The sequence below is a fragment of the Cheilinus undulatus genome, linkage group 16 (assembly GCF_018320785.1).
Source record: "Cheilinus undulatus linkage group 16, ASM1832078v1, whole genome shotgun sequence".
Classification (NCBI taxonomy): domain Eukaryota; kingdom Metazoa; phylum Chordata; class Actinopteri; order Labriformes; family Labridae; genus Cheilinus; species Cheilinus undulatus.
The window spans coordinates 30166894-30191713 of record NC_054880.1 but is presented as its reverse complement, the minus strand read 5'-3'; the positions used below and the strand labels follow the sequence as shown (position 1 = coordinate 30191713).

The 24820-nt window shown below is 38.1% G+C and overlaps 2 protein-coding genes across 3 annotated transcripts in view; both read right to left on the bottom strand.

Moving 5' to 3' along the window:
- Nucleotides 1-5980, bottom strand: part of trappc9 (trafficking protein particle complex subunit 9) — a 341471-nt gene extending 335491 nt beyond the window's left edge. For both annotated transcript variants that reach the window (XM_041809216.1, XM_041809217.1), the window contains exons 1-2: nt 5915-5980; nt 2477-3072 (exon numbers count right to left, since the gene is read on the bottom strand). In XM_041809216.1, coding sequence (XP_041665150.1) covers nt 2477-3060 — 584 coding nt within the window. In that variant the 5' untranslated portion in view covers nt 3061-3072; nt 5915-5980. The remainder of the gene's footprint in view (nt 1-2476; nt 3073-5914) is intronic.
- Nucleotides 5981-7096: 1116 nt separating this feature from the next.
- sh3bgrl3 (SH3 domain binding glutamate-rich protein like 3) lies at nt 7097-17579 on the bottom strand. The gene is made up of 3 exons (XM_041809280.1): nt 17456-17579; nt 13718-13885; nt 7097-10371 (listed from the first exon to the last, which is right to left on the bottom strand). Exons 1-3 carry the CDS (start codon nt 17498-17500, stop codon nt 10306-10308), a joined length of 279 nt encoding a protein of 92 aa, XP_041665214.1. The 5' UTR covers nt 17501-17579; the 3' UTR covers nt 7097-10305.
- Between the last annotated feature and the right edge of the window lie 7241 nt (nt 17580-24820).

The window sequence follows — 24820 nt, the reverse complement described above, 5'->3', positions numbered from 1 at the left end:
TTTCTGCTTTTGTGTCTTATTTTGTTTTATTTCCCTGAAGTCGGCAGGATGCCAGGAAGGAGACTTAAGTAAATCTTATCAGACAGCAACAAAAGGGAGATATGGGATGGATAAGCACAAGCAAAGGAAAGCAACAAAACAAGGACATTGTGTGAGCTATCCTACAGTTTGACCATAAAGTCTTACACAGGGACTGAGAAAGGAAGCTTCAACAGGAAATGGGGGAAATAAAGCTGTAACGATGAAAGTTTGAACCCCGTTTTACAGGACAGTGGTGCTGACTGAATGACCAGGAAACAAAGGGTTGATCAGCATCATTTTCAAAGTTGCGCCTGAAATATCGAGCACTACATAAACACAAACTCTTAGAAAATCTATATCATTGATGTGGCAGGAAGAAAAACATGTTCTTCAGCTAAGTATTCTACTTCTGATCAACACGAACACTGTTAAAGCCAAAATAAACCAAAACTCGTCTTGGGGGCAGGCATAGAAAATAACCAAGGTGATCAATAATTGTGGATCTATGAACATGGATGCTATTATCAATTTCATGTTTGTATGAACAGCTGCAGTGCTGTGCAAAGCTGGAAGGTAATGCATGCTCTCATGAATAAAGATGAGATTCACATGGCCAGCATGTGACTATTGTTTTTCAAGCAAAAAGAGACAAAACCCTAAATTGCAGCTTCCTGGTCAAAATTTTAAAGCTGGGACAAGCCTCAGTAGCATGTACTCTGGGTCCAAACCATCAGCTCCTCCTTTAAAACTAAGCTGTTTTACTTGCTAAATTTGCATCATAAATTTAGGATTAGCATTTTGTGAGGCATTTGGTGATGTTTTTAAATCGTGTTCTATTCCTAAAGTTAAGGAATATACCAGCTTCTGGATACATGCTTGATGGAAGCGGAGGAAAATCAGCTGATATTTTTTAAAGGGGAAATCTGAAGTTTATACTTACACAGGTAAAGAAAATGCTAAATTATCCCTTTATTTCCTACCCAGCAACAAGAGTAAAGCTCAAGACAGCACTATTTACTTAGCCCCTACTTCATCACAATGGATGGGCAAAATAAGATTTTAATCTTGAGACTTCCTCTGCCGTAAGCCCAGATCGTTTAGCAAAGATTCAGAGAGGTGGGAGGAACCTGAGCTACATTTTAAGTGTTGTTGCAAGGGGTCTGGATACTTGTGTCAATGTGATATTTCAGTTTTTAATCTTTAATAAATTTGAAAAGAATACTTCTGAATGCACTGTAGGCCTATATATTTTAGTATATACAGTATGTAGAGTATTACACCAAATATGAAATTTGAAAAATGACAACAACAGCGTCAGTATTGGCAGTCAGCTAAAATGTTCATTTAGACATTATCAGTTGCTTCCCTGGTCAACTTTTGTCTCCTGACAAGCATGCAGCATGTGTAAACAATTAAGTTTTCCTGTCTAAATCCATTGTACATCAAAACATACTCAGCCATTAGAGCAGATTCTGTTTATTGTGTCTGGGCTTTTGCCAAAGCTTACTTAAAACGACACAAACTGATTGTCAGAGAAAATGATCAGAGAGACAGATGCATAAATATACAGATAAAAACTGAAACAACTGGCTTGAAGTAGGTTAAAATTAAGAACTACGTTTGCTGATTAATTATTCTTAAAAAGTAAAAGCACAAAAATGTGTATGATCCTTTAGTTACCCTTTAAATCAACTATAACAACAGTTAGAATATGTAAATTGCAAGGTCATTTGGTCTCTATTAACTCTATTAAACCTATTTGTGGTTTCCTTTACTGTATCAATGTGTAACCAGACCAACTCAATGCAATTTATTACTAAAAAGCATGTCTCTTCAGCACTACTTGAATATTTTTGTCGCAATGAAGTGGGCTGTAAATACCCTCAATTGAAATACACATCTCTTAGACCTGTTAAATTAAGTATTTGGTATTAGTGATGTTAAGTATTTTGGTGATTAAGGGGTTTTCCACATCATTTATTCAAACAGCTGTTACATATTCCTGGTATGTTCTTCATGCCATCTTTTTGATATTTAACCGAAACCTGTGGAGGAGTGATGAGTTTGGCTTGGAGTCATAAGCAAATGCACAGTAGCACTGGGGTCTGGATGATTCTTTCAGGTCAGAGCTAAAGCTGATGGGATTGGTATGGGTTTACTACACTTATCGACTAACATCTCACCTTTTCACACCCAACAATAAACTCACAGGACAGTATGAAAGAAAAAAAGAAGAAAGACAAATAAACCAAAGTGACAAACAAAAATGAAGGCAGCAAAAATCAAAAGACAGATTTTTGGGAGAAGAGTTTTGAGCAGGCGAGGTTGACATGTAACAAGCATCTTGACACAAAAACAAACACACTTGCAAATAATGACATACGTTCATGAACTGCATTGAACACTCAAGCTCTCTTAACATCTAAAAAAATGTACAGCAAATATAACAACTCACCTGCTATCTGTGTCCAAACCCACAAAATCCTTCTTCTCAAAGGGCACACAGAGCAGAGGGATCTTGTCACCTGACTTGTCCGTGGCTCGGTCTAGTCTCTTGGACTCCAGAACAATAAAAATGGACTCCACAAAGTCTTCCACTCTTTTCTCTACATCACTGCAGTCTTCAAAGCTGGGATAGAAGGCCACATCCGTGCGCTGCTGCTCTGCAATCTCTCCCTGCAGCCCAAACACAAGCAACCGCGAGTCGTACAGCGTGGAGCTGTACACCTCCTTTTGGCCATGGAAGCGCTCTGCAGTTTGGGGCCACTCTTTAGCTGAGTTGCAGGTGGTGATGGAGATGAGGCCCACCACTTTGCGGTGCGTCTGGAAGTCTCCCCACTCGTTGTTTTCAGACAGGTAGTGGTGACGGTACCGGATGTACAGAAGGCGCTGGGAATCTCTGATGCTCACCTGGCTCACGCTGGCAATGCGTTTGTAAATCTTGAAGAACTGGTCCTCAGGTACTATGCCAACGGGCTGGACCACCACCAGTACTGTCTGGTGGTCCTCAGCACACTGCATGTAATCTGGGACGCTCATATTTACATGTAGCTTCATGAAACAGAAAAAAAAATACAGTTATTAGAGATTATCACAATCCTACTTTTTGTTTCAGCAGTTAGCTGCTTTGCATTATAAAAAGTAAACTGGCTATACTAGTTTTATCAGTAAAACATAGTTTATCTAAGGGCTATATGACAAAACAGCTCAAGCGCAAATAAGAATGAGGGCATTGATCTTTCAGTTACACATCTTAGAGTCCAGAGATGTACGAAATGGATGAAAAAGTGTCATTAAAAAGGAGTTTTTAAAGCTCAAATTGTGTTTTCATTGGCAAACTTTAAGAAACAACAGGGCTTTCCATAAATACCTTATGTTAAACAGCTGATTAGTCACTCAGATACAGCCAGCTACTTTTTTCCTATAATTGATTTTATAAATTGTACCATGCACAAAAAGTAATGAAATTTGTGTTTGGTGGATTTTTTTGTAACAATGCTTTAATAAATCCAATACTGTTGGAAAGTCTGTTTATTTCCCTTTTAAATGGTGCCACATTTAAAAGGAAAATACATTTGTGGGTTGAGCAGCAGAGCTGAGCAGGTGGGTTGCATCATGAAAGATTTTTAAAATCTTCTTTGCCAATGCCGAACAGCTTATTATGCTGTTGCTACTGTCTTGTTTTGAGCTTCTGGTACCCCCAGGTGCTGACAATCAGGTGCCTGATTGGCTCTTGATCGTCAGCACCTGTGAGCATGGGCCCTGCTACAGTGGTCAGAAGGTATCTGCTCCAAGAATCACCATGCTACATTTGACTGATCTGGATAGGGCTTGTGCGACAGGGCAACTTCAAGCTGGTGTTGCACTAAACCATCTCCAAACTGAATGTCAAGTTCCGTATCACAGGGGACATGACAAACAGGCCTCAAAATGGGCGTCCCAGAAGACGACACCCCAAGAAGACCGTTTCCTCACTCTGCCAGCATTTAGGAACAATAGGCTGTCTTATTTGGATTTGCAGTCAAGATTTGCGGGATAGTATGGCTGACATGTGGTGGAACAATAAGTTCAGGGTTGAATCTAGATTCTGTCTACAACAGTTGGATCAAAGGGTCAAAGTGTGGAGAAGACTATTCTGATTGCTGCACTGAAGAGTAATATCTTTTGATGGAGGCAGTGTGATGGTGTGGGGCGGCATCTCTCTCACTGGAAAATAAGGCTTTCATCATTAAAGTCAATCTCAATGCAGAGAGATATTGATATGAGGTTCTGCAATCAGTGGATATCCCATATCTCCACAGTCTGAGACTGAACTTCTTCCTCCAAGATGACAACGCTCACTCCCACAGAGCAGGGTTTATCAGAGACTACCTCCCCAATCTGGAAGTGGAAAGGATAGCTTGGCCTGCCAGTGGCCCTGACCTCAACCCCATTGAACGCTTGTGGAATCAGCTTGGGCGTGCTGTTTATGCCACAGGGACCAACACAACCACGGCGGCTGACTTACAACAAATTCTGGTTGAAGCTAGGGATGTCATTCCACAGCAGTGTGTGACCAGCATGAGGAGAAGGTGCCAGGCTGTTGTGGCTGTGTATGGTTGTTCCAAACACTACTGAGGCTCCTGTTTGTTACATTCATAAATTGTCAAATTGTATTGTTTCTTCAGACTTCAATCACCCAATCCACAAAAGACAAAACTAGAGCAAATGGCAGAATAAGCTGTTTGGTATTGGCAGAGAAGATTTGGAAAAATTTTTATGGGTGCAAACCACATACTCAGCTCTGCTGCTCATCTCACAAATGCACGTTCCTTACAAATGTGGCACCATTTAAAAGGAAAATAAACAGGCCAACAGCATAAGATTTATTGCCAAGATGCAGCAGAAAATTAATATACCAAACACTAATTCCTTTACTTTGTTTAGTGGACATCACTGTTATTTAACTATTTTACAAAACTACTTTGAAATTATTTTTAAGAAGGTTATGCAAACCAATTGGATATCTGTCAAGGTTGACTGATTGATTTAAGTTTATTATAGTGTCATAAATAAACAATATGATCAGGCCAAAGTGGCTTTTGAGAAACTATCATTGCACAAAGAGACTAGAATCTAAAATACACGTTTTAAAATACTGAAAAAAAAAAGAAACATCCTGACGTCTCTTACAGTTTTTGGCAACAAGAGGCAAACGTATCAATGACAGCAAACAACCATTCCATCAGTGCTCCAAACGTTTCCAAGATTTTGAGCATATATTTCATTTATCAGAGGTGCTCTTTCTCTAGGATGGCTGCTGTGGTTCAACGCTATTTAGTGTATGAGCAAAAACAACTAAATATCTCCCGCTTTTTCCCATGGACCAGCACAATCAAATACTTGTTTTATTAATGTTCAGTCGAGGGCATGATTCAAACATAAATGAATTCAACCTAACGTCTGATGAATGCAGGATGGAAATATGTCATCCGTCAACTTGCACAATAAAAAAAATAATTTCAAACTACGTGCAACGTTATCTTTTCTAATAAGCAAAACAGCACCTGCTGCTCTGTTTACCAACACAAACACCAACAGAGGCGGCTACTGACACCTTTAAGTGTATATACATTTGTCAAATGGGTATGACGCTACATATAGCACGAAAGTTAGCCTCTGCCCCATTAATACATCAATTTTATAGCCTACAGAGACAAACTGTGCATGCAACTGTCACATTAGACACTTCTCTCAGCTAGCATAGCTAACAAACATATGAATTGGCTGCTCAATATAGTCATACAGAAACAACACTAACTTAAAATAATCGTTTATAAATTACTATATAAGCTGGGCATTCTGACGTTGTCTGACATGCTTCTGCTATTCATTTTTTACGTTAAAAACTTACGTTATTTAAGCAGTATCCTGTCAAAATTTGTAGCTTCCTTATTCAGACAATTGCTTTGCAACGGTCAATTAACTGCAGAACTTCCGGTTGTCATTTCAAAATAATACCCATAAGTTCAGATAATGTATTTCTAGCGATTAGATAAAACAACTGAGTGATGTAACTAAATCCACCCCTTGCTTTTCTTTGTGTTAAAAATGTTACAAAATAGTAACACTTTCCTAGTGCCTATTCAGTCTTTTTTTTATCAAAATGTGATTATAATCACCAATCTTAACCGAATGATTGGAAATTTAATCGAAAATTACGGTTGTCAGAAATAAAACTTTATTTCTATTTAATTCTATTAAAACAAAACACGTGTACGAGGTTGTGCATACTGCCATGCGTTATGACCTTTTACGTCGAGGACAAATGCCAAACGAAGTAAGGAAAAACAAACTATCAGGACGTCGGACCCTTTGTATTTTATTTTGATATCAATTTTTCTCTACGTCATGTCCTTTTTTTCTTCTTCTGTCTAAACACATAGACATTACTACGTTTAGCCGCTGAATCTGCTCCGCCTACAGGCAAATGGAGTACTGCATCTACTTCCTCCAAAAACTGGAATTTAAAAGGTTATTTTTCAGTATCAATACCAGTTTGCCATCATAATCATTTGAACTATGATTTACCAATTTCTAATCAATTAATTAATAAAAATTAAAATAAATTAATTGAAAATAACTACAATACATGAATGTAAATGTATCAGATATCGCTGTAAAACTAACAGTACATTTAAGGTAGACAAATCTATGTAGTATTTCATACTATACGGAACATATTTATTTTAAAATCGCTCATAGTCAATTGAAAAAACAAAACAAATGCTGCAATTCTCTGAAGGATATGACAGTATAGTGTGGGAAATGACATTCATAAGAATATATGGGCAGAATATTCCACTGACTTGCAAATGAAGAATGACCCTCTTGCTGGTGATAAATATTATCCTCACTATCATGCAAGATTCCTCACTGTAATGAGAACTATGAAAAGATAATTACACATCTTATTGAATTACCATTTCACCCGTGGTAAGAGTTTAACATCCTGAAGTTAGTTTTGGACTACTCCTGTTTCTGGTCAAGCACATTATGTTGCAACAAGAAATAAAAAGTACTAAAAAAAAACAGATTGATTCAACTCCATTTTATTTTTTTCACCCATAAATCACTTTTCACAATCTTCTTGGAAGACAACAGCATTTTATTCCCTATTTTCTTCTTTTTTGGCCAAGGGGAATTGGTCCAAAAGCAAAGCAGGCGCTCAGAAAGAGAGACATGGAATGTCTAAAACATGGTTGGTAGTGAATATACATCAATAACAGGCGAACATCTACAACCATTGACTTACAAAACAGTGCACAAACATTGTGTGTAAAGGCTGTCATCCCAAACTGTAACAACACAATTTGAAAGCAGGGGGGCTGGGAGGAGTTAAGGATGTTACAAGTAAGACTGGGATACCATGTTGTTCTCACTTATTTAAAAAAAAAGAGAGATATGTAACCAAGAACATGAATAGCATATTCAACAAAGATCAACCAGCTTATGAATGCACATTATGTAAAAGCACAAAAAGTGATGCCTTCATTTTTTCCCATGCAGTCAGTGGTTTACAAAGGCTAATAAGACTGAGTCAGGTCAGTCCAAACACACCAGCTTTGACCTTTATGTATGCATTAAGAATGAGGCAAGGTTTCTGACAAGCCCCATTACTGCATCTTCTTTCCCTGGACAATCAGAGACACTGTGACACAAAATAAAGAAAAAGCTACATGTTTGACAGCTATGAGTCCTTCATTGAATCGCTTGCAATCATCACAAAAACCTAGCTTCTAATTGTTTGGTGTCCTTTGTCATGTCATTGGTGCCGAGTAGGAAGCTTTCAAGTTATGCAGATTATTAGGAATGTAGAGTATAGCAGGAAAGTGCTAAAACTCCAGTGAATCTCCATCTACAAACACACAATACAGATATAGATTGGCAACATATGAGACATTAAGAAATCGTTCATCCTCCTCTTCTGGATGCAAAGAATAAGCAGCAAAATACAGAAACTTTCCTGCATTATGCTCTTAAGAAAGTGTATCCCAACCGTATTAATACCTTTGGTCCATTGGTGACCTTTATAACATTGGATAATGAAAGTAATAGGTAACAAGATCAACCTGTTTCTGGTATTTGACAAAATCAGGGGAGGAATTTAAAAATGTCAATCACTAGGGTAAAGAAGCCATATAACCCTGCCTTTTATTGCTTTCGATTGTACTGTGTGCTGTTTACGATCAAATAATTTGTTGGAAATTTACACAGCACAGCTAAAAAATATATTTACCCTGTAAAGATTTTATCATTGAGTAGCAGTATGGAGCACAGTTTTTACAGCTAGGTCCATATTCTCTTTTAATTCTGTAAACCATTAAGATGCAGTCCTTGTACCAGTAATGAAAGGAATTATAAAGAGAGAAGATTACAACTTATGAAACAAGGATGTAAGCTAATCACAATTTCATAACGTTTAAAAAAAAAAAAACATACTTTTCGTTTTAAAGGCTGTAAAATCATTTATATTTTTTTATCGTAATTAGCTGTTGGACATTGATGGTTAATTATAAGTCATTTCATTTTTAAAATGACATTCTTTGCATTTCAAAGACTTTCTTAAGGCCATATCAACAATGTAAAGCACTTTTTACCAATTTATTAATTTTGTATATAAATAAGTGATTGATAATCAACATATTTCCTTAAAAAAGCTTGTTCCTTACGTGTTTGCTTTGTAATTTGAACCTTCTGAAGCCAAAAGTACTTAACTACTTGTTTGAATAAACATGTGCTTCTATTTGGACAGAATATAAGGAGCCTTTGGTAGATTGACATTAGCAAAAACATGGTAAAAAAAATTGCTATGGATAAAGTAACTGAAAATAGGAGTGCCAAATAATTACATTTATTCAAACAAAAAATCCCAGGGTGCCTATTTCTAATCACGCATTCCACTATTTTTTATTACTATTACTATTTTTTTAAACTTATTTTTCTAAGATTATTTGTGGGGCGTTATGCCTTTATTCTGATAAGACAGCTGAGGAGAGACGGGGAAAATGGGAGAGTGGGGGTAGACATACACCAAACAGCACCAAGACCAGAAATCTACTCCAGCAGCCAGAGCGTCGAGGACTATAGCCTCTGTTTTTTGCTCTACCAACTGAGCTAAACCGCCGCCCCATGAAGTGTTTTGTTTCATTTTATATTTTTGTGCTGTGTTATACAAAGGGTAACTTACTTCCTGTTTGAATAAAGGCCGACCTTAACTTTGAAAGGAATGAGGGAATAAAGGGTAGACCAAAGATTATGGCATTACCCATGAATACAGGATAAAAAAAGGAACTTGTTATGTAATGAAAAGGAAAAAAGAGGAACAGCAAAAAGTTTAGCATGCAACGAACAGGATTTTTGAACATTAATGTGTTCATTTTTGACCTTAAAATCATTGCGATTGACACATCAATGTTGGAAGCCTTATTTGGTTTGCTGATGAATACTAAGAGTAAACAAAGGTTGAATTTGTTGAATTGCTATGCCTTTTAAGCATCTGCCTAAGCAATAAAAAGGTCAGATGTTTAACACATAAGTGTTGCTTTCCTAATCCAGATTCAGTCTTCTTCTCATATATTGTACAGGTGACCAATGGACCAACATCTCATTTGTTTCCAAGTCGAAAGAAGTCTTTTTGGCGGCTTTAAATCTTAGTTTTAAGTTTTAAGGACCATACAGTCCTTGCTACTTTTGTGTACATTTGCATCCATGTGAGGTAAAATAGTGTGCAGTCTTATTCAACATGGGAACTTGAAGGCGGCAGAAAAAGACGACACAGTAGTTAAGACTGAGCGATGATGATGGTGTGTTAGGTCTGTAGAGGATCAGGAAGATTCTGGGTTGAAAGTTGTCATCCCCTGGATTAGTTTAATCTCCAGCGATCATGTGGCTGCAGCCAAGATTAGTCGACCTAATTACAGCACAATTTAGACACCCCATTAAATCCTACTGGACTAGACTGTCAGACAGGGAAAGGTCTGGATGAAAGTAAAAGGAGAGGAAAAAAACACACAAAACATAAAATTTTACAAATTAAGACTAAATTAGAGCCTAATGGTGCAGTAAGGGGAATGTGTGTCTTCTGATTGGTTTGATACAAGATATTTGGCATTCTTCATTATGGCATTGAAATAGAGTGGACACTGCTAGTGGTGCAGAGAAACTGGAGAAAGGGCCTTCATGAGGGTAATAGGTGGGTGGGTGGGGGATGTGGTTAAGATGTTGAATGACATTGTGCCCTCCTCATGCCATTTTCAGAAATTGTTCCACTGTATCGGCCTCCACCGCCTCAGAAAACATCTCGTAGTTCTGTGGAGAGAAAGATGACATCAGACAACTTTTCAGTCCAAGAAGAAGGAAGAAATTGAGAAAATTAACTGACATTTTGTGTGTCTTCTGATTGCTTGAAATGCAAAAATCCTATTCATCTGGTGTTGTGTGCTGGGCCCCCAATGGATCTAAAGTCCAATACTGACACTCTTTTAGCACTGTTTTGGTTTACCACCATGTCCTCTGTCTCTTTGCCTCATTTATACCTCTGTGGCACTGCAGTGACCCACACCATTGTGAGCACTACATATTAGTGCTTTGGTGTGTCCACATCGTGCTGAGATATTCCACCTCAACTCTACTTTAAAATCTACAGTCATGACTGAAATTAGACAAATTGCCCAGCACTACTGAGCAGGTAGTCAAACTTGTTGGGTTTTCTTGTTTGTTTTGGAGTTCTTTAAAGGTCACGTTTTATGCAAAATATACCTGTTTAGGCTTTTCTAACAAAAGTACCCCTGGCCTGTCTACTATCCCCCCTAAGAATCAGAAAAATCCATTCCCTTCCCCCCTTCTCTTTCTGTAAGAAAATGTGTGCTGAAACAAGCTGTTCTCAGATTTTCCCCTCATGATGTCATGTGGGGAGTTAGTATCGCCTCCAGGTTCGGTTGATCTTCCTCTCAGCTGCCAGCTGAGAGGAGGATCAGGAGAGCCACATCCATTAAGCCACATCCATTTCTTAAAAGGGGCGGAGTCAGACAGCTCAGTAACATTTAAAGCCACAGAAACAGCTCATTCTGAGCAAGGCTAAAACAGAGTGGTTTTTAGACATGCAATAATCCAACACTGGAGTGTTTTTTTCAGCAACAAACTTCACATGCATGTTTTGGGGACCTCTGAGACCAATATAAACTTGTCTTTAAGGGGTTAAATATGTGACCTTTAAAAACAGTTGCCTGCGGCTGAAAGTGGCACTGTCACATCAGAACAATGAAATTTAAGTATGGACATGAGTGTACAGAAACACCAGGAGCTCTCCGACACCAACACCAACACCTGTTGATGTACAGCTCTCAAGAAGCTTAAGTCAAATTTTGCATAGCATTTACCATGGTTAAGAATCTCTACTAAATGGAAATTAACATGTTTGGGTGTATTTCTTTCATCTATGGAGATCGGAGCCAATAAGAGTTAAGTAGTTTAAAGTTGTTGGGTTTTTTTTCAAAATAACTGTCAGACGAAAAGGTCACATAATCCAAGAGTACATTTAGTGATCTAGTCGGACTATTTTGCTTTCTCCCACTTCTACTTTGGGGTCCTTTAGCCTCTTTCTCTTGTCCATCTTATATTGTCAGTACAGGGTAAGCAAAGCTTTGGCAGGTAAGGCCGTTTTTGCCAGAAGGCCAAGAAAAATGCATTCCTGGCAGAAGAATGAAGCCCTTCAACTAGATCTATTATTGAGGAAAAACAGACTGTAGGGGCACAAGGTAAGGATGAAAGCAGACCTTCATCTTCTAAATACCACCCAAGGGTACCATGACTTTTAGACAAATGCTAAAACTGCAACACAAATGTCCAGTCTTGAGTCATGGTTTGTTTTCTCTGTTGGGAAAAAGAGTTTATTTTGGTAGTTCTTCTTTCTGTTTAAAGAGCTGTGATTCAGTGATTCATCTGACTGTTTGTCCAACAAATGTAGCGTGATATTATCGATATGATATCAGTATCAGCCGATATCAGATTAAAAAGTGAATTTTTAGAATCTGCTTATATGAACATTTCTACTGATTTGCACAGCTGATATTTTAGTTAGAAAAATCTGCCAATAGGTTGTTTGCAATCACGTGATCCCGAATGTCTGTTGGGGGTCAGGAGGTGGGGGACAGCAATCAGGGATGAATTAGAACAGAGGAAAGTTTGTACTTAACACTTCTAAATGGACTTCTACATACACTAAATATGATCCCTACACTTCAAAACTGTAATTTTTACCACAGTTTGACTGAATACCTAGCATAGATGGATCAATATCACTAATACTCAGTCCTGCAGGCCTCCTGGTGTCTTGTATCATCTAGTCAGATGAGGGGGGACAAGAGTCTTGAAGGGTATTGTACAGAGCTAAGAGGCTAGCTGAGTCCCTTTAACATTTAACAACAAGAAACACTTATTTTGTCACAAACCTGCTTTTAACTGAAACGAGGGCTGTACTATAAACTGAATAAACCTTTGTGGGGTGAGCGGCCAAGTGCTGATGAGCTGCTCCTGAATGAGCCTGTGCTACAAAACAGCTCTTAATGTGAGCCACTGTAGCTAGCTCCTGTTTGAGAACCAGTTTCCTTTCCTCAAATCTTATTCAGATTCAGATTCAGACAACTTCATTTATCCCAAAGGGCAATTCCGTTTTTGCAGTCTACCCAGACCATACATACAACCACAAACAGCAAACAGAGACAATAATAAATAAAAGTCGGTACATGACAGAGATGCTCATTGACACATCTACCCTCATGTGACCCTTTTAGTAACGACACACTCAGGGTCAGGCAGATTATAATGCACATTTAAGAATAGCAGCAGAGAAAAGAGAACATAAATAAAATACCCAAGGTGCATTATGGATTACATCATAAGTTTACATTCATAGAATGTACGAACAAGCCACCAGCATAAGCAAACAGTTTTAACCATGTATAAAACTGGTGAACCATGTGGTTCAGCGCCAAACAAGGAAAAACACAATAACACAAAGCTTAATCTTAATCGTAATTTAATCCACATGGAAGCCAAACAACCAGCTCAACTGCGCTGAGCCAACTGATCTGGATCTCTTAAAAGAAATGTATTTCCTGGTTGTTGAGGTTGTTGAGACAGATATCAGCTGAGGAAACCGATTAAGTTCAGTGTTTTCCGTGATAAACCATGGCAAAACTGTACTGAGCCAAATCAGATTGCTTTAAGGAAACGAACCATACAGGAGCATTGTGTGGCACTGCTCCTGAAAACTTTTACACAGGGGATTTTTATAATTACTGTATGCTGCCCCTTCTCCATGAGTTCTTTCAAAAGGAAAATTGGCCTGAATAATTAGCTAGCTGAAGAATTAAGAATGTTTATATTTTTGAGCTTTGAACACTTGGCATAGTTGTAAACAGCTTAAAACATGTCTATAGCTAGACCAGCAGACCTACATCAGCTGAAGTCTTTTTCCCTATTCATCCTCATTCCTTACACTTTAAAGTGGGTTTTAAGTATTGAAATCTGTTCATTGTTTCGGCTGTTACGCCACTGCTGCTGACACATGTGCAAATAATATGAACAACTTTGACACTACATTTTAGGTGATTTTTCCAAACTAAAATGTGAGAAATGTGCATATTTCTCTCACCCCACAGTACTGGTCTTCATTGAAAAGCTGAGGTGGGACTGCTGAGGGGTCTCCTGCTTTGCTTCTCATCTCATCACGAAGCTCCCCGCCCAAAGCGATGTCGATGAGCTCATACTCGATGCTTTTACTGTCGAGGACTCGAATCACCTCAGCCTGTTGAGATTTCACCTGAAAAACAACAGAAACCTCAGCATAAACACCAAAATCAGCCTTATGCATATTTCCCATCATAAATCAAGTCATAAGTTTACTTAATTAGTCCTAATGACTGACAGGAATCATGACAGTTGAAGCCAGTATTGTGATAAATCACAGCAAAGGGGGTAATCAAACAACTATGATGGACTATTCAAATTAGCCTTTCTGGGGAAGGAGGATATAGACATTTTGAAGGCCATTGCCTTTAAAAAGCAGCAGCTTATCTTTCTCCAGGATGATGAATAATACACTGCTGTAACCTTTTACAATCTGTGAGTGACCAAGGAGCTTGGAGACGTCCAGAAGTTTGACCACACCTTAGCAAACCACCAACTACAAACACACATTCATTCACACACAGCTGTGATACAGCCAGAGGCCATAAAAAATGAATTTCTTCTGCTGGTGTTCTGACATTTTAAAAAACAGCCCAGTAGTTAAAAGGCTTTTCTTAATCATGTAATGAAAAAAAGCTAGTGCACTTCGTAAAATTATTGTAATAAAGACAATTTATTCAGATAGCAAATAAAGTTTTAGGTGTACTTCAACACAAAAGCATTTCAAAAGAAAATGTACAACTCACTAAATTAAGTTAATCATTTCTGTTGAAATCTTCTGTTTTGGATAATGCAGGATGACCTCGCTTTAGTCTTTATTATATAAAACAAGAAAATCAGTAGAATGAAGAGGCCATTCAGAGTCGGTGTGTATGATTGGCAGGCGATGGCACAGGCAGTTGTCAGTTAGAGAAACTCTGCCATAAAGCCCAGATCTGTGGAGAGCTGTAGGGATGTTTGTCCTTCTGGAACTTTGTCTCATCTCACTCAGGATCTCTGGGGCTCAATCAGAGTGACCATTGCGTTCTTACTAAGGTCCTTCTCCCCTCATTGTTCAATTTGTCCTAGTAACCAGCTCTTGGAAGAGTCCTGGTTGTGCCAAACTTCATCCATTTGAGAATCATGGAGGCCACTGTGCTCTTGGGAACCATCAGTGCAACAGAACTTTGCACCCTTTCTCAGATCTGTGCATTGCAACAATCCTGTCTCTAAGTTCTGCAGGCGATTCTCATGGCTTGGATTTTGCTCTGATATGCATTATCAGCTGTGCGGCCTTCTATGGAGAGGTCTGTTCCTTTCCAAATGATGTCCAATCAATTTAATTAACCACAGTTGGACTCTAATCAAGGTGAAGAAACATTTCAGCAAAGATCCAGAGGAAAGGCAGGAACCTGAGCTTAAAGGGATACTTCAACATTTTGGCAAATTCACCCATTGCCATAACTCCTATAGTCTTAGTAATAGCTTCGTTCCTTCAGTGGTTGGTGCAAGCTGTTTCTAGATCTGGGAGACCGTTAAACCAGCTGCACCACGAACGCTATTTTAGCAGATGGAATTTTTACTTTCCCTCATCAAACTGATCAAATACACAATCCAACAACTCCAAAATGCTCTCGTGGACAAGTTGTGACCTGTACATTCACCACGCTATGAAAAAATAACGTGTAATTATGTAACATTACGACACATGAAGCAAATACTCTGAACTATTTCTTGAGTGAACCACTGGGCGGAATGACACAGTGTAGCAGCCATGTCTGGAGTGTAGTTCCGGCTTTGCATTTAACTTTAAAACATCTCCGTCTCGTAATGTTCCATGATTATTTCATAGCATGGTGAATGTACAGGTCACAACTTGTCCACGAGAGCGTTTTGGAGTTGTTGGATTGTGTATTTGATGAGTTTGATGAGGGAAAGCAAAAATTCTGTCTGCTAACATAGCGTTTGCAGTGCAGTTGGTTTAACGGTCCCCCCAGATCTAGAAAAAGCTTGCACTGACAACTGAAGGTAACGAACCTATTACTAAGACTACAGGAATTATGGCACTGGGCAAATTTGCCAAAATGTTGAAGTATCCCTTTAAGCGCAAGTGTATTTGCAAAGGGTGTGAATACTTATGTCCATGTAATATTTCAGTTTTTCATTTTAAATACATTTGCAAAAAAAATTCTAAAATTCATTTTCGTCATGATGAGGTTACTGAGTGTAGATGATGAGAATAAAAATGTTTTTTCAATCATAGCATCAGGCTGCAACCTAAAAAAGTTGGAATACTCACAAATATTTTTGCTAGACTGTATGAAAAGACAAAAAGAACTACTTATTGTAATGAACATAAAATGAGAGAATTTACTGTAACGACCATGAAGCACGTGCTGAAATAACAGGGCTAAATTACTATTAAAAAAAAAAAACAAAGACTGTCGGGCATCTTCAATGCCCATGAGATGGATAAGGGCTACTGCAGGCCACAGAATTTTTCCACTGGATGAATTCTTCATACAGAATAAAAAAACAGATGTTGCATCAGCTGCTTCATCCTAAGAAACAGAAGTTCATCAAGTTCTGCAAAAATTGTGCTTTACAACACCAGTAGATTTATATCTGCACACTGTCCTAATTTGACCTGCTAGACTTTGGGGATGAATCCTACTGAATATCTACTAAATCATTGTTAAAGATGGACAAAAATATTTAGAGATCTATTTGCAAAGGTGTTGCAAAGGTCCCAAACCTCATCATGCCAGGGGCTCACATGAAAAATATCTTGCATCTCCTATAAACTTTCACTGGTAAAACCAAACAAGTCAAACATACAACTTCTCAATATTTCCTTATCAGCAATTAATAATGCTATTTCTCTTAATATGGTTCATTGTCAATATTGTAAACAAGTCATATTTATCTTAAAAAATGCTCAAGTGAAAAAACGGGTTGTTTAAGTTATTTGGGCTTCAAATTCCATCTCTAGCTCCAGGCACATTATATATTTTGATGTTATTTTTCATCTGCAAACTAATCCAGCACTATAAACACAGGGGCCTCAAATTGATGCCTGCCGTAACACCAAGCTATTAAAACAGAATGCGCCTTGTATTTTGGCGGGCTTGTATTTGAAGCTTTACGGTATTTGAGGAAAGTCTTAAAAGTACAAGTAGCCCTTTATTTTCCATGCGTGAATTCACCTTAAATGGCAGGATTTTCACATGACGTTTGGCGCACAGCTCTCTTCCAGGAAGCGGAAACATACGGTCAGAAAACTTGGTTATTCTGGCCAGGCTTTTACCCATTACTAAATCACCGTTTACTATCAGTAACACGATATACCTAATAGGGATACATTCAGCAAAAACATAGCTAGCTAACCATGCTAAAAAGGAACAGCTTCAATAGAGTAAGGTAATAACGGTAAAGTGGTATCGTCACTCTGGCTTGAATCTTTAATTCCTTTACCTTTTATTGAATTCAAATTATCACCTCGTAACTTTCGTTTTTATTAAACCAAATACCGGGTAAAGCTGCCATTACAATATCGATGAAACAGGCGGTGTAGCACAGGCCCGCTGCACCGTTAGTCAGGAGGAAGCTATTGCTGATAGGCTGCTGGGTGTGTCTGTTGGTCAGTGCGTGGTAAACTGCTGCTAACGGCGCTAAAAACACCAAGATAACCGTGACTTCATTCCCTTATGGCCACTTCACTCACCGTCCGTGAGGCTGTAACAGTGGTGTAGTACAGTTTGATGCCCATTGCTGCAGGTTCCTCCGCTCCCTTTGTGTATCCGCTCTCGAGTAGCTTTCTCTCGCCCGCGTCAAGCTCAGCAATGGATGGCAACACAGATTTACTGTCTCCTTTCAAAATAAAAGTCATAATTTTCATCTTAAGAGACAACAAAATTGTACCACATCCTCAATTTACTCTCTTGGATTCAGTTGTATTCATGTTATACTACCTGTAAGGAAATACCTTCTTTTCCCTTGATAGTTGAACAAATAACCAAGGAGCTGAGAATGGAGGCCGACATGGACCAAAATATCTTTATTGACTTTTGCTGAATGCTGACATAATCTCTTAAAAGTCAAACCCACACGGAGTTATCACTGAATGTCATATAGGATCTTTAATTAACAGGCAGCCGCAAAATGTCGCTGTGTACTTGAAAAATGACATAAAAATAAATTACTTCTTTGTGAAAATAGATGAATAAATAAAATTATCTTTATTTTGAATAATGATTCCCAATTAATATGAAACATTTAAATGAGGTTCCTATGTTGTCATAAGGCATATTACTGTAAGTGGTTGTCACGGTAGACTGTTTTTCAGCTGAGACTTAGGTAGGCCTAGAACATATACATTTCCCAATCAGCATCAATATAAACAATAATGTTAAAATATGTTGTCATACCTAAGTTTTTTTCTGTTTTTTTTTTGTTTTGTTTTTTTTTTTTTTTTTTTTGTTTGTTTGTTCTGTTTTGTTTTGTTTTTTGTTTTTTTGCAGATATTCTCTATGCTGGTAGCCTATTTCCAAACTCTTTTTAGCCGACATCACTGTCACCCTTTTAAACTATTTTAAAGAACACCAACTTTCCTGTGATAATTTTTCATACATTGTGCAGATATATCAAATATATTATCAGCTGTAAATATCAGCAGAAATTTTCATAACGCTTTCCTGACACCGATAATTTAAGTTACTAAGATAATATTTGCTAATCTGGTGAATGTGATGTCTTTCCAAAGAGAACAAGGCATGGACCATTTCCACAGCACACCCCAGGTAGGCTAAGTACAATTTTTCTAAATTTTAAGTTTAGATTTAATTTGGTTTTAGAGGGAAATCACAATATATATGATGTTACACAGTGAAAGGTGTGATAAGTCTGATGTAAAACAAAATATATACGTTAACATTAAATCCATCCTTAAATCCAGAGAAACTGAATTTACTATGCAGATGCCGTCACCCAGTTCTTTTCTATTCCTTGAAGTGCAAAATGGTGATCCCAACATTATACATATATATAATACATTAAAAACACCCTAAAAGTTGCATTAGTTGCAGTAAAATGTCATTTAAATATCATTAAGAAGTCAGTATAGCTCTAAAGTAAAAGTGATAGAGAAACAACAGGAAATGATTGTTTTGTATTGCGGTAAGCTTGACTTTATTTTACCTACCTTTACTCTGAAGACTACCACTGGCTGCCCAGTTTAAAGACACAGTGCAGAACTTAATTGACAATTTCATTTGGCTTCATAAAAAATATTAAACACTCATTTAATCAAATGAGAGTTAGTTTCTTGCACTAATACATAATGCCTCTTGACTTTCATCCCTTTCTCCTTCCCCTGAGACTTTTCCTCTTCATGTAGATGGAGGTCTCTTATCTCTCAGTGTACCTTATTCTGCACACAGCTGTTTAAAGCTTTGCAAATTCTGCAAAATAAACATAAAGGCTGCTCCATGTTAATTCAACTTCAACTTTATTGGAAATTTGCTTTGCAGGCAGGTAAAAAAACATGAACAGCCCTCATTTAAAGACATCCTCAGACATCTGCATGTTAAAATAAAGTGCATCATATTTGTTCAGTTTTCAAGTTAAGTTGTGTAATGGCTTGACTTGTGAAAAAATGTCATCCTGTTGGATTTGGTGTGAGGAGTTCAAATTTAGCATGCACAGGATGTTTAGAACACTGTATGATGTCCTGAGCCTTAGATTTGGCCCTTTTGTTAAAAGTAAGAGACAGATCAGGCAATATAATACCCAGTAATTTTACTTGCAACCTTAACAATGTGTTCTAACCTCTTTTTTATCTCCTAATGACAGGCTATAACGGTAGACAATGGCAAAGGTTAGGACAAATTCAATTTTGTGATGTAGGTCTGCTCTTCTTATTACCTTGCATATTGCATAGGCTTTCTACATTGTCAGTAAATTCTAAAGCTAAGGATATTTTGCATCTCTGCTGTGTAGATTTACATAGTTTTAGCATTGCAGTAGGGCTTATCCTGACAAACGTGGAGACTAACGCCTACAGGACTTTTCTAACCATGGATAACAACCCTTTAGCATGCTGTCTGCAGACAAAAACACCTCCTGAGGATGACTCCACTGGGGAACAGGAAGCTCTTATTCCTCCTGTAAGATTAAGTGTTCTAGACCAGCAGACGAATCACTCAGCAGCAGCAGCAGCTAACACAGTGAACCTTTTACTGTGTGTGGCCAAACATTACAATGGAGAGGCATTCTCCAACATCATGTTCCTGAATGTCAAGAGCTGGGACACAATAGTTGTAAAAATAGTTTTGATATTTAAACTTCTCTTCCTGGATTATGTTCACATTTTATAGTCCCTTGCAGCCTCCTATTGATTCTGTTTAAATCAAAATGTGTCACACAAAACATGTAGTGGCTTTGTTTTGAAAAAAATAAAAAGGTACCCTCTGTCACTTTAATAGTGCTTCATTTTTCAAGATCAGATGTTCAAATTCATTTTTTTCATAGACTGTGAGTTATGTTTTCTCTAATTTCCTTGAAAAGTTCTGGTACCGTTTGTACAACCCCAATCAATCAAATATTGAAACTGAAACATTATACCATTTCATGAAAAATTTCAACTCATTTTGAAGTTTATGCCAGCAGCATATGTTAAAAAAGTAGGGACGGGGCAACAAAAGTCTGGAAAAGTAAGTGGTTCTTTTGACAAAACAGCTGGAGGAGCATTTTGCATCTAACTACTGTATTTTCCGGACTATAAGTCGCACTTTTTTCATAGTTTGGCTGGTCCTGCGACTTGTAGTCAGGTGCGACTTATATATCAAAATATATATAATTTAACATGTTTTTTAATGTTAATTATGAATTAACAATTCATTTGTGCCACCCACAAATGCAAGTTGAAGCTGTCTCATGCAGAGAAGAAGCCATATGTGAACAAGATCCAGAAACAACGCCATCTCCTCTGGGCCAGGCTCATTTAAAATAGACTGAGGTGGAATGGAAAACTGTTCTGTAGCCAGATGAATAAAAAATTTAACTTCTTTTTGGAAACGAGAAACCATGTCCTGTGGACTAAAGAGGGGAGGGACCCTCTAGTTTTTCATCTATCACTATCAAGGCACTATCAATGTTGAGAAAGTATATAAAGGTTTTTGAGCAGCATATACTCCCATCCAGACATCTTTTACAGGGAAGGCCTAGCATATTTCAGCAAGACAATACTAAACCACATACCGCATCCATCACAACAGCATGGCTTTACAGTAGAAGAGTCGAGGTTAACTGACCTGCCTGTAATCCAAACTTTTCACCAATAGAAACATCATAAAACAAAAAAATCTGAATTTTTTTTTCTTCTTTTTTTTTGAAACATGCAGAAACTGTGTATATCATCAGTGGATTTTATTTGTATATTTTAGCAATTGCTAATAAAACAATCTTTAAAAAAAAGAAGAAGAGGGGATGCCACACAATGGTATACATGACCAAGTCCTTACTTTTTTGAGGTGTGCTGCTGCCATCAAATTCAAAATGAGCTAATATTTTTCATGAAATGTTAAAACCCAGTTGTGTTAATAAGGGCTCTGACTGGGCTCTATAGCTAATTGAGAGTATATAAAGTTGTGTCCAATCGCCTTTACATGATGTGACCCACCCAGTTATGTAAACACTGATTTGGAGGTGAAGTCGCTCCAGTTGCTCGTGTATGATATCTGAGGCCTTTCATGTTTTCCTCCCCTACCTTGATATTAGGCAGAGGAGTAACCACATTATCTTGTTTGAAGTGTAACAGATGAGGTTTTAATCTGTCAGTTGATCTAATAATCAGGATTGGCATCTCATTCAACGCTATTTCTGTTATCAGTGACAGAAGAAGTCAAGCTGAGCATTTATGCAAGGTGGGCTAGGAATTAAATGGATGTAGAGAAAGTCATTAAGAAGATCTAATTGGACACCTTACAGGAATTTAAACTCAACAGATATAATGCAATGCTTGTTTGCAAAGCAAGGCAGCAAAATTAGCATTCCTAGACACCCAATACTGGGTCATTTTAGGTTTTCATTTTGGAAAACTGCAAGAAAACATCTGAAATCTTTCTTAATTTTACAATTGTTGAAACATTTTCAGCAACAAATTGTTACCGGCATCTTTATCATGGTTATTCTTGCTGTAAAAAGGCATTTTAATGTGGGGCCTAATCAAGATTGTTTGATTTTTGCAGCCAGTCTCGTGGACACAAGGGGAACTGCATTTTTAGCACTTTTCTTCATTGACCTCATTTACTGTAACACTGTGAGTTTACAGAGCCCCCTTAAGTTTAATGAGCACTACAGAAATTAAATCTGGAACTTATCAGAGGAGAAGCAGGCCGGCCCCTTCTATTGTGAGTCAGACAGGAGGAATGTGGGAAAGAGTCCAACAGTGCCATAATTCAGCTGAATCAGGGTTTCAAGTGAGTAACTGAGCCGTGCAGTATGGACCAGTTTACCCTGTAAGACCAGAGCCAGACCGCTGAGCCAGCCAGCGGGGTCAATAAATCTGACACCTGGAACAATATCATCTCCAAGGTTTGCACCAGAGGGAGAGGAAAACCATCTCTGCTTATGACAAATGAAAATGAACCGCTCCTTTCTTCTTACCTGTTTGTCTTAAATGTGTTTCCATTGACACCTGGGGTCAGAAGAAAGAAGCAAGCAGTAGCCACACTCTGATAAAGCAGAATGACATAGGACATAAGACAACAAACTTCTTCTCAGACTGAAATGGCATAATTAGGCTGGAGAGTTTGCAGCATCATCATTTACAGGATGGACTCAGATTATGGCTGAAATGATATTTGTAGTAAGCTTTTGTTACCCTTTTCCTCTGTTGGCATGCAAACAAAATTACTCAGAGAATAAAACACACTGAACTTTCTTGCTCAGTTGTCCAGGAACTAACAACCTGTTGATACGGTAAAGACAGCTTTCTAAAATAGAGTTTAAACATTAAGACTGAGATAAGAGCACAGACTAAGTGCAAGCTGAGAAAACATGGATGGTTACATCACAAGGGGGTTATAATTTCACTCTTGCTTGAGAAACCACTAGGGTTATCTGAACTGTTTTCACAGGCTTTATGAAACTCAGTAAGAAAATGTTTTTGGAGGCTTTCATTCAGGTCTGAAGTCAGAGATATTTTCATGTTGCTTTAGACCAGTCGGTGTTTAAGCGATACAGATTCAACAGGGTTCATGAATTTCCCTTTTGTTAAGTCCTCTGCAGGTTTCTGTATGTGGTACCATGGTAGTCCAAGCTGTATAGATCAGTCGTGTATCAGCAGGATTTGGTGTATGCAGGGAAAATGTTCTACATTGTCCATGCAGAGCTCACATCAACAGTATTCTTCTGATATTTGTTTTGTCTCTGCATGCAGATTTCTACTTCCAAATTCAGCTTATAATCCATAATAGTAACCTAACATGCTAGAAAGACTTTCACATATGCATGGCATGGGATATATTTCACATTCATCTGGGCAACACCCCATAGACAACAGAGCCTTTCAGAAAAGCTTGGAGGGTGACTGGATGATCATTCTGTGTGTCACTATGACGTAGTTGGATGTGAACTATATAAGCTTAGCATGCAGCCATTATGGTTGTGAAGCCATCTGGTGAATCAGACTCTTGGTGAAGCTAGTCATTAGAGGAGCACTTACATCATTTCCCACCTATGAAAGCTTTTAGTGTTCTTTGCTCTTTCTGATGAAGCAGGAAGAATGTTTAATTTCCCTTCACCCTTTTATTCATTAATAATCACTCACTCATGCCTCCCTTTTCCCACTCTGTTTCCTGCTCTGGTAATCAGCTGGGAGGGGCGTCTACTCACTTAAATTATGAGCCAATCCCATTGTGCCATGGCCTCTCATCCAGTCATCCTGCTACTCTTGTATTTTAAAATCTGTTCCTCTCCTCCAGTGTGACTGCTGCAACCCTCCTCCACCCCAGCCACTTCCATTACGTCTCATCAGTGTTCAGGTCCAGCCCCCTCATGCCAACCTGCATCCCTTCATTGCAACTTTCAAGTCATCTCGTTGGTGTCATGGGTCAAGCTCTTCAGAAGTCCATTCCTCAACGTATCCTTCCATCACCAACAGTGCATAGACTCCATCCTGCTGTCAGCTTCACTACCCCTTCAAGTTCATTTAGACATCACCACACAGTCTATTCGCCAAAAACATTTCGAAATTTTAGCATTTCAAAACTTGTAAAATAAATCATTGTTAAACTCATAATAAGTCTCTCCTGATTCAAATGCAGCTACAGCTACATCCACACTAATCTCTTCACCAGCTGCCATTGTTTACAGCCTTGCAGTTAAACGTATGATGCCAATTGTCTGGTCATTTTCTTCCAAGGTACAAGGGTTTCAGCCTGAATATTTGCAAGATGGATCCACCTGATCCAACCATTGCAAGGTTACCAAACTAGAGCAAACTTTCAGACCTGAACCACAAATCTGCTTGATGCTGTGTATAAAACCAATAAGCAGTAAGACTTCCTTACTACCTGTGTCAGAAAAGCTCGAGCACAACTCCATCAGAAAAAACAAACACGATAAAATTATTTTCCTCCTAAAGCTTGACTTTATCCTTCTCACGAATCTGCATCATGATGGCATTATTTCAGCAAATTTTATTCCACCTAACTGTGTGAAAATCACATTAAAATGTTCCTTTCTAGTAAGCATGTATAAAGCAGATTTATTTTACTTTGTCTACTAACTACCTGAGACTCATCAGATGAACAGCATTACAGTTGCATTGCAGTTGGCAGCAAGAAAGATGCACTCTTAAGTTATATCTTGGACTTGTAGTGTTTTTCACAATTAAGTTGACAACATAGGTTGAAACCTGTGAAAACAAAGAAGATGGATGGTCCAGGACACCTTTGAGAGAACGAACGGGAAATTTCTGTCAAGAAAAACCCAAAAAAGGTGAAAAGAAGACCTCAGTCTCAACTACAACTCCTGGCTAGCTTAAAAGCTAACAACAACTGCCAATAACTGCAACAGAACACTGCCT